This window comes from Leucopleurus acutus (genome assembly GCF_964270905.1).
Source record: "Leucopleurus acutus genome assembly, chromosome: 2".
NCBI lineage: Eukaryota > Metazoa > Chordata > Mammalia > Artiodactyla > Delphinidae > Leucopleurus > Leucopleurus acutus.
In genome coordinates this window covers 165,785,541-165,798,084 of record NC_139143.1, presented here as the reverse complement: position 1 = coordinate 165,798,084, position 12,544 = coordinate 165,785,541, and the positions used below count along the sequence as shown (strand labels likewise).

At 48.7% G+C, this 12,544-nt stretch overlaps 1 protein-coding gene across 1 annotated transcript; it reads right to left on the bottom strand.

Moving 5' to 3' along the window:
• Positions 1-6,748: 6,748 nt before the first annotated feature.
• Positions 6,749-10,620, bottom strand: SMIM12 (small integral membrane protein 12). Its single transcript, XM_082832535.1, has 2 exons — positions 10,543-10,620; positions 6,749-7,693 (listed from the first exon to the last, which is right to left on the bottom strand). Exon 2 carries the CDS (start codon positions 7,686-7,688, stop codon positions 7,410-7,412), a length of 279 nt encoding a protein of 92 aa, XP_082688661.1. The 5' UTR covers positions 7,689-7,693; positions 10,543-10,620; the 3' UTR covers positions 6,749-7,409.
• Between the last annotated feature and the right edge of the window lie 1,924 nt (positions 10,621-12,544).

Here is a 12,544-nt window from a genome sequence, read left to right as displayed (position 1 = left end):
AAGGGACAAACGAAGAGGGCTTCATATAAACACAAGATGTTCTAGGCCAGCTTCTTGATGAAATGAGGATACCTAGGGAATTCCCTGCTGGTCCAGTGGTCAGGACTCGGTGCTTTCACCCTGGGGCCCAGGTTCAATACGTGGTCAGGGAACTAAGATCCCGCATGCTGCGCAGCATGGCCAAAAAATAAATAAAATAAAATGGTTAATTAGAAAAAAAAAAATGAGGACACCGAAGCCTGCCCCATCCCTGTTTTCAAGGCTTCTGCCTCACCTTCCAGCCCACGCCCTCCCAGGCCACAGCCAGAGGGAAGGCACGAAGGGGAAAAAGGAGACAGAGAAGACACTCCAGACGCAGCGGTTCCCTTGGGCTCCCAGGCATTCCCATGCCTTCCCAGATTTCCGTGTTCTGCAGGGTCAACCCAGAGGTCTGCTGAGGCTGAGGGAGAGCCCTACCTGGTAAAGGCATTAAGTGGTTCCTTGGGCTCTGACCCAGAGCCCTGCCGGGCTCCTTGGAGGGTTCCCATCCACCCTGCTGAGCTGCTACACGGCTTTGATCACTACTACACGAAGGGTTTCCTGAATGCTTTCCTGAGGACATTGTTCCCCACTACAGAGTCATCAGGGTCAAATTCATCATGGGCTATGCTGGTCCAGGTCCTACCCAGTGGGGAAAGCCCGCCCTCTGTCCAAGCCCCACTTCCCCTGGGAAAATTAAGCCAGTGGTTGCTCCTGGTTTAGCTCATTACTAGCTTTGGGGAAGGCAAAGCTGTAGCAAGACACGGCTGCCATTAGCTCAAGGCTGCCAGGCAGCTCAAAGCACACACCTGGGAGCCCTGCTCCATCTTCCAAAGAGGCTTGTCTCCAAACCCAGCCCCAGTTTCTGTCCCAGAATCACACTCAGGGGCCTCTTAATTCATTCAACATTTATTGGAAATGAATCTGTGCAAGGCTTGGTCCCTGCCCTCAAGGAACTCACAGTCTAGGGAAACAGACACACGACCATCACAGTGCCTTGTGTAAATGCTGCAGTAGGAGAGCGGACACAGGGTTAGAGAGGCAGAGGGAACGGCAGTCTCTGCTTAGCTACCTAGGCTGTCTTGTGGTGTAATGGAGTTCACCAGGCAGCCAAGGAGGCCCGATGCATAGTGCACCCGGAAGCATCAGGATCAGAACGAGCATAACACGTCAGGAAATGGTATCAATACAAAGCATGTTCTGTCCTGGGGATGACGGGAGGGAGGCTAGGGCAAGATGATGAAAGAATCTGCATGGCACACAAGGGGCTTTGGTGAGAGAAGCCATGGAGGTCTTTAAGGAGTGACCTCATTAAAGATGTGTTTTAGAGAGAAAATGCTGCCGGAAATGGGAAGAATTTTCAAGAAGAGACCAAAAGTTTAGGCAAGAGAGTATAAGGGCAGGGAAGTAAGATGGAGAACAGAGGATGAATTCCAGATGAAGAAGAAGTGGGTCACCACAGGTTGGGGGAAGGGGGAGTCAGAACCAAGTTGAGCAACAGGAGAGAGGAGACGGAATCCATGCCAAACACGAGGCCGGGTGTTTTACACTCTCCATCTTCACAAGAATCGTCCCCATTGTACAGATGATGCTTAGAGAAGTTAAGTGACTTTTCTGGTCACGCAACTAGATTACAGAGTTAAGCTTCAAACCCAGGTCAACACCTTTAACTGTCATACAAATCTAGACAGAGATGCAGTGAGCTGTTTCAGAGAATGATCTAGAGCTTGGGGGGAAATTCACGACTACAGATAAGACATCTGGGAGTCCTCAAGGTAGATCAGCAGGTGGTTGAAGCCACAGGTGAGGCTAAAACAGTGCAGCAAGAAAAAAGCCAAGGATGAACCTGGAAGAACACTCACAGGTAGGAGAACAGGAGGAGCCAGTGGCAGAGGAGACAGCTGGAAAAGGAAACACAGGTGGTGGTGATGTCAAGACAGAATTCAGTGAAGAGTGCCGGACACTGCACAAGATTAATTAGTACGACTGGGAGTGGATACCACATGTGCGATCACAAAAGCTTTTAGCCAAACTGGCTTCACCACTTTAGTGGTGGAAGCGGAGAGCAAGCAGCAGGGCTAAGAGGAATGCAGGGATGGGGCTGAGGGCAAGCTGGCCTCACAGCTTGTTTTCTTTTTTTAAACCAAGCTTGTTTAAAAAAGAAATCAGGAACTTCCCTGGTGGTCCAGTGGTTGAGACTCCATGCTCCCAATGAAGGAGGCACAGGTTCGATCCCTGGTCAGGGAACTAGATCCCACATGCCGCGCAGCACAGCCAAAGAAGACAAATAAATAAGAAATCACCTTGAAGGCTGCATCTGAACCCATACATACAGAGTGTCAGGCCACACGGTTATGCAAAATTCTCTAGCTGCACTGGGCAGTTCAGGCCCAGAAGCAAACAGAAATGGACAGTGGAGCTGGGGTTGGAAGTGAAGGAACAGGGCCAGTGGAGAGGGGCATAAGAGTACAAGGGACTTTGGACTCTTCTAGACAGAAGAGCTGCCCTTTCTGGGACACCAGTAAAGATGTTTAAAAATCTCAAAAATACTTGGAGGACCCATTTGGAATTTTTAAACAAAAAACCAAAGCCAAGGTTCATCTCTGCATTGTGTAAAAGGGATTTGATAAACAGATAACTAATGTTAACAAATTTAATTTAAAAAGAATAAACTTTTTAAGTACATCAAGGCACCACTGGAACAGGATGCAAAATGATACACACTAATTACTAATTACTCCTCTTTACTCTTCAAGCTGATTCCCCAAAGACTTCTACTTAGCAAATACTTTGAAGAGACTGTTCAGAAAAAGAATAAAGGAGCATTTATGTCTATTCCATTATTCAGACTGGCTGCCATCCTGATTCGATAAAAGGGAGATTTTACTGGGATAGAACAGCACTTGCACATTTTCGAAGCTCTAAGCTGGCTTCTCGCTCTTTTTACACTACAGCAGGAAGGATATCAGTACCCCTATTCTTCCAAGGCCAGAAGAGGTGAAGGGGCATGTCCCAGGCCACCCCAGTCTCTTGCCTCCAAGTCCAAGGCTCTCACCTCCACCCATCCTGACGCATGCTACTCCCCGGCGTTCCCCCAAACCTCGCTCCACCCGTCTTGTCTCTGACCTTGAGACGGCACCGATGCGGCTACTACTTAGCGACACAGGTTGAAGCCTGCACCCCCGTGGCCAGCCTGGTTCTTGGACAAGGCAGCCTTTCCTGTAAAATACGCCTAAGAAGCCCTCAACCACCAGGCCTGAGAGGGTCCCTGTGAGGGTGGGTCCCTGTGATCACCCTCCCAACCACGGCTGCTCTCCCCTCCGGATCCCTAGCTCAGTAGGATCACAAGGCTACGTGAACTCACTAGGATCACAAGGCTACGTGGAACTGTTTTTCTGCAATAAAACTCCAGCAGCCAACATTTATTGAGTACCTACTTGTTGCCACGGACTCTGCTAAGAACTTTACATATGTTACCTTAACTTTGTAACAACCCAGCAAAAATAGGTACTCTTATCCCTGTTTTACAGATGAGGATAACCGATACCTGAGGCTCAGAAAGCCTACGTGACTTGCTCAAGGTCACTCAGCTAGTGGTTGAGGCAGTACTCATAAGTCTGTCAGACTCGAGAATCCACTTATTTTCACTGTACCACACCGCCCTGGCTCACCACTCTACAAGTGCCTAGAGACCCACACCAGAGTGGAAAAGGAAAAGTGAGGCAAGGCACGAGCCTTTTCATTTTCACTGCCTGGCTCCCAAGTGACTCTGGGGACGCTAATCCCATGGTGTTTCACTCGGCCGACGGCCTCACCAGCCTGGGGCCCTGGGAAGCTGACAGGAGTCAAAGGGCCCCCTGCCAGGCTTGTCCTGGCAGCTGCCCAGCTGACTTGAGCTAACACAGCAACAGGCACAGGAAAGGCTCGAGAGAGAGTGGAAAAGCACCAGACCCTGGGCCGCTGAGGGCAGAGAAGTGATCCCGGCCATGCTCAGACGGGATAACGCAGCTCTAAAGCCACCACTATCACCAGGCTGGGAAGAGACGGGGCGGGGCCGGGAGGGGTGCGTAAAAGCCCCAAGTACATCTACTTACTAATGTGTTTCAGTGAATCGTGACTGCTGGGCCAACCCAAAAGAGGGTCATGTGCCTCCAAGGTGAATCAGCAAGTGTGGAAGAAAACCAGTCCATGCCCTGGTTGGTCCCAGCAAGCCTGGCCCACCTTTGCCCCATCCACAGAAACCCTGCTGCCTGATGACACCTGAGCAGAGGCAAGAAAGCACGCATGATCTCACAGCCCCGCGGTAGCAGCGGAGCTCAGCCAGCCCGTGGGAAAAGAGCGAGCCAGCTGAGAATACTAACAGACTTGCTGGAGGCAAAAATTCAGCGAGGGCAAGCCCGAGGAAATAAAATTATTTAAAAGGAGCACAAAGTGAGACTAGAAAAAGGGAGCAACTTGGACTTCCAAAGATAGTGCTTCTTCCATCAGGCACTGGGAGGACGTACATCAGTGGTGGCAGGGTTATTCTGAAATATTTGAAAATCCAAAAATGTCTTAGTCTGTGGGAAAACTTTTTTTGTGTTATTTCTGTAGGTTTTCTGTCCTGTTATGTTTTGCTTAGGCCGATATTAAACTACGTATGTGCAGGATGCCCAAAAGTGTTTTGAGGGAACCAATCCTGGGATCTAATGTTTGCCACAGTTGTTAGACTGCTTAAAAACAAAGCACACCTCTAAGATTTCATTAGAAGGCAAGGGGCAGCTTGACAGGTGGCATATTGGCAGCCACTGGATCAAATTAACCCTATGGGTATGTTAACATGCTTAGACTTTTTAAAAAAATAAGTTTTCAACATTTAAAAATCAGAAGTTTCCATACCACACACCTCCCCCGTCCCCCCAAAAAATCTGAACTTCTGGCATCTTTTCGAGAGGAAAACAACAATCTGGTATCTCTGGGCAAGCAGCACAAATTGCACGAAGCTGCACAGCCACTGCCCCCTTTAGGCAGGCCTGTGCTTTTCTAGCACCTGGCCTGGCCGCTCATTTAAGCCACCTGACTGACCCCTGTAGGCAAGAGAGTTTGCTACTGGTGGTTTAGCCCAGTGAAGGGATCCCAGGCTTGGTCGTCCTCAGGACTGCCACAGGGGGGCAGCACTGGTCTGCCCATGAGGCCTGGACAGCCTGAGCCTGTAACCAAGGTGAGCTTACTAGCACATCCTTCCAGAACCAGAAACCTCATCCTCACTTCAGCAGCAGACCCTGCTTCCCCACGCTCCCCATCGGATTTATGCCCTGAGAAGCAACAGCAGCTCATCTCAACATTCCCAGCAGGCCCCGGCGACTGAGGGGAAGCCACCGAATCGACTTGCCCCTCCTCCTCTGGCTACCACTTTCCACGTCCCCCCGCTCCTCCCACCCCACAGCCGCATCTCTACCTGTTCAGGAATTCTACCTTCACCCACCTGTTAATACCACTGGGCCTCAGATCCTGAGGTAAGAGGCAGGGCAAACACCCTCCTCCTTTTAAGGCAGGTTCATTCTTCATCAAATGCTCATTACTTGTCTTTGCTCACTCAGGTTAAAGGTCAGTTGACTTCATGAGGCAACAGGTCGGCTCTCTGCTCTCACCCCTTCCAACCTCACCGACAACATCTTTAGTGGCAGCATTTAGTATAAGCTCCTACTGCCCTTCAGGAAAGACATTTAGTATTATGCATTGAGGCCCTTAAAACTGTTCGTCCCATTTCATCCAAAATGCCATTACTCTTAGAGGAAAACACAGGCAGAACACTCTATGACATAAATCACAGCAAGATCCTTTTTGACCCACCTCATAGAGAAATGGAAATAAAAACAAAAATAAACAAATGGGACCTAATGAAACTTAAAAGCTTTTGCACAGCAAAGGAAACCAGGAACAAGACGAAAAGACAACCCTCAGAATGGGAGAAAATATTTGCAAATGAAGCAACTGACAAAGGATTAATCTCCAAAATGCCATTTACTGTTCCTACCATTTAGTCCAAAAAAGCAGGAAAATCCTTATATAAGATACTCTTTGCAGTATTTCTCCTAGTGAACGACCAGAAACAACCCAAATGTCCAGCAATAGGGAAACTGCTAAAAACAAACTATGCTGTATTCCCACTTGATGGGCAATTATACAGCTAATGAAAACAATTAGGATTATGAGGACCATGTGATAAGACAGGAAAGTGATTATGATATGAAAACACTATGTAAAAAAAGAATATAAAATTAAATGTACAGTAGTATCTAAAAAAACTAGTCCAAGAATTAGTGAAAGATACCAAAATGTTAATATTTTATCTGTACCAGAGCCCTCAGAATGTGGGTAACCTTTTTTAAACCCCTACCAAATTTAATGTACATATACTACTTTTATAGGGAAAAGTATGTGTGCATGTGTGTGTGAAGTTGGAAAATTTGATAGCAATTGTTAAGCTCCTTGGTCTACTCTTAATGTAGACTTTGAAAGTATATAAGCCTCATGTCATCATGATAAAAAGGCCCTTGGGAACCTGCGCCTCCAGGACTCACCGCCTCCAGGATCCAATGCAGCCACGCTAGTAAAACAAAGCTTGCTTCCGGGGCCCCAAAGTCCTTAGTTAAAGGCCAATTTTATCCTACCCGGAGATGCCTGCTTTGCATAGCTCCTAGGAGACCCCAGCACCACCTGGAAGACAGGATTAGATCAAAATGGTTCTCAGACGCCACTTTAATCAAGTTTTGCACTACACAGTGACGGGGTGGGGGGTGAAAGACAATGACTGTTTTCAAGCAAATTCACCTGCCCCAAGGTGAACAGCCTGGGCTCCCAAGAACAGAAAACTGCTTTCCTTCCCAGGGGAATCCCCTTCCTGAGCTGACAGGACAAGATCTCAGGGAGAATGTGCACAAAGGACAGAGCAAGCTAGCTAAGGGAGCCAGGGAGATTTCTGAACTCTTCCCAGTGCAAACTAGAACTAGGCATGTAGGTACCCCTCCTAAAGGCATCACCCCAATCCCAGCCACTCCCACCTGAGGCCAAACTGCCTCCCCACAGGGACTGACAGCCAATGTTCACTTCATCACTCTCCTCCCTGTGGTGCACCTAGCAACGCAGAAGCCTGAGCAGCTGTGGTCACCATCCAGCAGAGGCAGCCTTCAGGCCAGAACCCTCACGGGCCTTCCTCTTCACTGGCCCCTCAGCTACTAGTGTGTCTGCCTGGCCATAGCAGAGCAGCCAGTATGTGTGTGGCTGTGTGGGGCGGGAGGGGCCAGAAGAAGCAATAAAGCAAATCAGATGTGGGTTCTGGTTGCTGGGTCGACATGGTGGCAGGACCAGTCCTGGCCCCCAGAAGGACCCATGGGGCCCTGTGTCCTCCATTAATTCTTCTCCGGGCGGTTTCTGTTCAGGACAGCTTTAGGGGCAAATTCCAGCTTGTCCTTAAGGCTCACGACCTGGGTGTGGTCCTTGCCTAGCAGCTCATCCAGCTTGCGGTCCTCCCGGCGCTCCGAGATGCTCTTCTCCTCCTCCACAGGCTGGAGATCCTTCCCCCGGATGAACCATTCCAGGTGGTAGCCCACAGCCCCAACCACGAAGGCCACGGGAAAGGTGACATAGGGAGCATAGGTACGCACCACGGTCCAAAGCACAGGCCACATGACATCTGCAGAAGAGTAGGAGGCCGCATTAGGGAGAAGCAGCACCCCTTCCCACCAAACACGGACAACCCACCAGGGCTCTCCACTCACCAGGCAGCCTGGCACAATTTACTGAGCATCCACCCCATGCAGAGCAATGCAAGAGGGCACCCTGCTTTATGCAACAGTTGGGTCTCCGAAACAATCCAGGAAATTTCAGAAGAGTCAATTGTTAGGGAAGGGGGAAAGAATCTCATTTACGTACTACACTCTTTGACAATTATGCAACCACGTATGGCAGCGTTCCCCACGAGAGGACCTCTGAGCCTTACCTAATAGCTTCAATCCTACTGTTGACCCCAGGCCCTCCCTGCACAACTTGCCAACATTCTAAGAGCGGGTAAGAGCCTTTCTCTGCTCTACAATATTCCTCCATCAGCAGAGCCAGCCATCCTTTCCCCACCACGCTCACCGCTGTGAGTCTCCTGTCTCCAGGTTAATGAGAAGTAGTTCCTCTGCCCCACATAAAGAATAAGCAACGTATTTAGGCAGCCAAAACCCCAAACCATTACCCAACCACTCTGGATTTTAGATAAAGATAATGGTTTTTTCCTATTCTGAACTTGACTTTTCTAACAAGACAAACCTCTTCCTTACAAATCTGCTTGCTAAACCCATTTCAAAATACATTCTCTTCAACCAAAGCCATATCCTCGTATTTGCATAAACTCCTAAAAATATCACCAGCCCATTATACATACTCTGGACACACTAGAACTTGAAAATTCTATGTTAAAAAACTACTGTACAAGAAGTGTAAAAACAAAGAAGTGGAATGACCCCAGGGCTTCCAGAAATTAAGTAAGACAACACCAGGATAATGTAAAAACACACAAATTGGGTCACTCTCAGCCATTTAGTCTCAAATGATTATTATCATTATTAACAATTATCAAAGACTATTCACAACTATCATAATAGTGATAGCTCCATTTATTGAGCACTTATTACATGCCAGACCTTGGGCTAAGCTCTTTATATATACTATCTCCTTTAATCCGCATGTCCACTCTCTTGATGTAGCTGGCATGACCAGAGGGTTAAGTAACGTGCCCCGAAGTCTCAACTGAAAGATCATTCCTTCTGTGCCCCTGCAGGTATTTCTCCAATCTAGCTATCTCTGGTCTGAACCTCACCAAAGTTAAGATGACTCTCTCCCCCTCCCTTTGGTTCCAATTCTCTCTGGAAGAACCCCAGCATTTTGTGGACCCAAGACTATAATGGACCATCACCAAGGAAAAAACTGCAGCAGCTCCAAGACTGCCCTCTGAGCCCCTGTCTTAGCACCAGGCACTATGCTGGACAATTAACACACTAGTCATCATCTGATCTTCACAACACCTCTATGAGGTAGGAATTATTAGCCCAGATTTTTGTTGAAGGCCACAAAGGCTCAGGGACATAAGCTTAACTTGCCCAAGATCACCAGAAGTGAGAGAGACATTGACTGGAACCCAGGCCTCTCCAACTTCAACACCTATGCTCCTTCTACTGGAAAGAACACACTGCAAATAGGTGTATGGTTTCTGTCCAAATTCTGGTCTTGAGGAGAACTTACTGCAATTTTTTCCCATCAGCTTGGCATTTCACTACCTAGAAGAGTTTCCCTTTTTGCAAACTCTAAGATTACACTCAGAGATTTGTGACATTACAAGATTTAGGACTTGTTAAAAGAGGCACCCTTGAAGAATCTCAAACCTAATATTTCATTTTCTTTCCTACCTGTAAGCAAGTTCTCTATAAGTAAACACTTTTCCTAAACAGCAACTCTCCACTCAGATTTCCAATCTGTCTTCAAATATATGAAGCATGAGTCCACAACTAATATTGCTTCTCACATGCAGCCCGAGGTCTCCCTCTGTGGTCGGGTTCACATTCTAATCATTCCCAAATAACGTAATCCTTTCATTTATTCAACATTTATAACCACTTTCTCTGTGTCACACATTGGGCTGGCCTACCCCATTTGTCTGCATTTCTCAAAGCACTTAACCCTCCAAGAGGGAAAGGCCCATGTTTGTGCGTCCCCACTGTGCCCTATTCATCCCCCACCCCTCCCACCACGCCCGGCATTAAGTGCTTAAAAAGTCTGGTGAATGAATGAGAGCCCAAGCAACTCATTTGTGTAAAACCACCGCAGTCATCTAACCACCCGCCCTCGAAAGGCGGCAGGAACACAGCAGGTGCCTTTGCTGATTACAAGAAGCTAGATACTCTAACAAGTCATCTCCAGGGTGTCAAAACGAAACAGGCAAAAGTGGCAAATATTTCCAGCCCCGCAATGAAGGAGCCTGAGCGTCCGGTGAAGGTCAAACGGTAAAGGTTGCCGGGAAACCTGCCCTTGTGCCGGGGACCTCGGAGGCCCTAGGAGACGCGAAGCCGCAGTCCGAGATTTGAGAACTGCTAACAAGGGCAGAGGAGACCTGACTGGGTGGAAGAATTCATTCTGACCGGTACTGAGCCCGGTCCGGGTATGAGAGCGCAAGGAGGTCAGGTCCAAGGGTCTGCCCTTCTCCCTCCTCTAGGTTCCCGGTCCCCTGCCCCTATCCCACCACGCTCACGGCCTCGTCTGGTCTGTCCTCACCCACGTGCCTAAGGCCGAGAAGCCCGGGCTGCAGAATGTCTGCAGGGCGCTCAGACTCCCACGCCGAGCCCGGGGAAGAGAGGGAGCAGTCTAGCCTGGCCAGGGCCGCAGCGGACGCTCGCCATCTCCCTTCCCCTAACTCAGAGGTCAAGGCCACCAGCCGTCGCCACAGCTACGGGCGGCCCAGCAGCCGCTCGGGGGTAGGAACTGCCTGCCGGGACGAGTGCTCACCCGCGCCGCAGCTCACACCCCGCCGTCCGGCCCCAGCCCTCCGCCCGCGATCCGCCCGCGCTGGGGGAGCTCCGAAGCCGCCACTCCCAGCGGCCCGCGAGACCTCGCCCCGGACCCCGCCCACCGGCGCCGGCTCCCTCGGAGCGCAGGGATTGGCTGAGCTCCAGAGCCAAAGGCCTGAGGAAGCTAGGGCTCCGCAACGGGCCGCGCTGCGCTGACGGACACAGCGCCCCCTCCCGGACAGGAGGTTTCCCAGTGACATCACCACGGGCTTTCGCGTGGAGAAAGTGGAAGGTCACGCATTCATGTATTCAACTGATGTTTATTAGGCTTCTTCTAAGACCTTGGTCTGGGCACAGAAAAATAAAAAACATGATCCTTGACCTCAAGAAGGTCTCAGCAGAGTAAAATCTAGAACTCTTAAGAACTCTTCTGGTCTGGGCTAGCTTTCTAGCAGCGTGACCTTGGGAACATTGTCAATCTGCCTGAGCCTCCTTTCCTTCTTATGCATAGAGGTAATAACACCTATTTCACAGGATGTTGTGAGAGTTGATGAAACAATGTATGCAAAGTGCTGTGCTGGCACATAACAAGCAGGGAAATAAATGGTACTATTGTTAGTATACAAATAATTGAAATATAGTAAAACCTGTCTTACTTGACCCCTTAGGTGCAAGTATTCACTGCCTCCTCAGTGTCCCCACTGCGCCCTGTACAGATGTCTACTTTAACACATATAGAAAAAAAAAAACACCAAAGCTTAAGCTCCATAACACCCCACCTAGCCCTGTCTTTCCACCTTCATTCCACTAGTCTCAGGCAGGCGTACTTTTTTACCTTTGGTAACACATACTAAACCCCTCCTATTCCCCCACGCAGACCAAACTGTTTCACACCTCTGTGCCTTTATTTATGCTTTTTCATCTACCTGGAGTGCCCTTCCCACCTTTCTTTACCAAAGTAGCTCTGTCTTGTTTTTCAAGCTCAAGGGACACCTTGGTAGGAAGCCTCCTAGATTGCATTATCAGGGTAGATTCCCTTCCTTTATGATCTCAAAGATCTCAATGCTAAGCTCTGACAATGGAGGTGGAGAAAAAGGAACAGATAAAGAATAAAGAAATGTGTACGAAACCATTATTAGCAGAACGTGTTCACTGAGGGAGGACAAGGGAACAGAACTGCCCAGAATAACTAGCATTCAGTCAGCCAATTAACGTGTGCTAGGCATTGGGGATGCAAAGATGACTGGGACCGTGTTTTCCCCCAAGAGTTGTCTGACTAACAGGGAAGCAGAGGGGTCTACAAAATGTCGAGAGAGTGTGAGAAATGGGATGACGGGAGCATGCACAAGTAGCAGAGAGAAGGAGCCCCAGGAAGAATCAGGGAAGGCTCCCCAGAGGAACCTGCCCTTGAGCTAAGTCTCAAGTAGTGGCTAGCAGTTCTGTCAGGCAGAACTGAGTGGGGCTGCAGGTCACAGATTTAGGAATCAGAGTTGTGGGTTCAAATCCTAACCCTGCTGCCTGCTAATCTCAGAAAAGCTGTTTACACTCATTGTTTTAAAAAAGACAGTAATAGTACCCACCCCCCTTTGGTTGTTCTGTACTAAATCACCTAATGTGTATAAAATGCTTAGCATTTACAGTATATGGCACCTTCTAAGTGCTTGGTAATTGATCACCAGCATGTTTAGTATTCCTCAAATTTACTCCTCCTTCTGTAATGTCCTATGTCCATTTATGGCATTACTTACTCACCAAGCCAAAAACCTGAGTGACACCTTCAAGGCCTCTTCATCTCTGCATTATTCCCCAGATCCAGTTTATAGCACCTATGCCTCCTGAATGTCTCTCAAATTCATCATCATCTCTTACCTAGACCACCTTGGCAACTCCCTTCAATGGTCTCTCTGCCTTCCATTGCCTCCTCCAGTCCATTTCTATTCTGTTGGCCAAAGAGTCTTTCAAACACTTAAATAAAACCATGGACTCTCCAACTTAAACCC

Coding starts and splice junctions, on each gene's coding strand:
- SMIM12 (XM_082832535.1), bottom strand. CDS start 7,688: ATGTGGCCTGTGCTTTGGACCGTGGTGCGTACCTATGCTCCCTATGTC.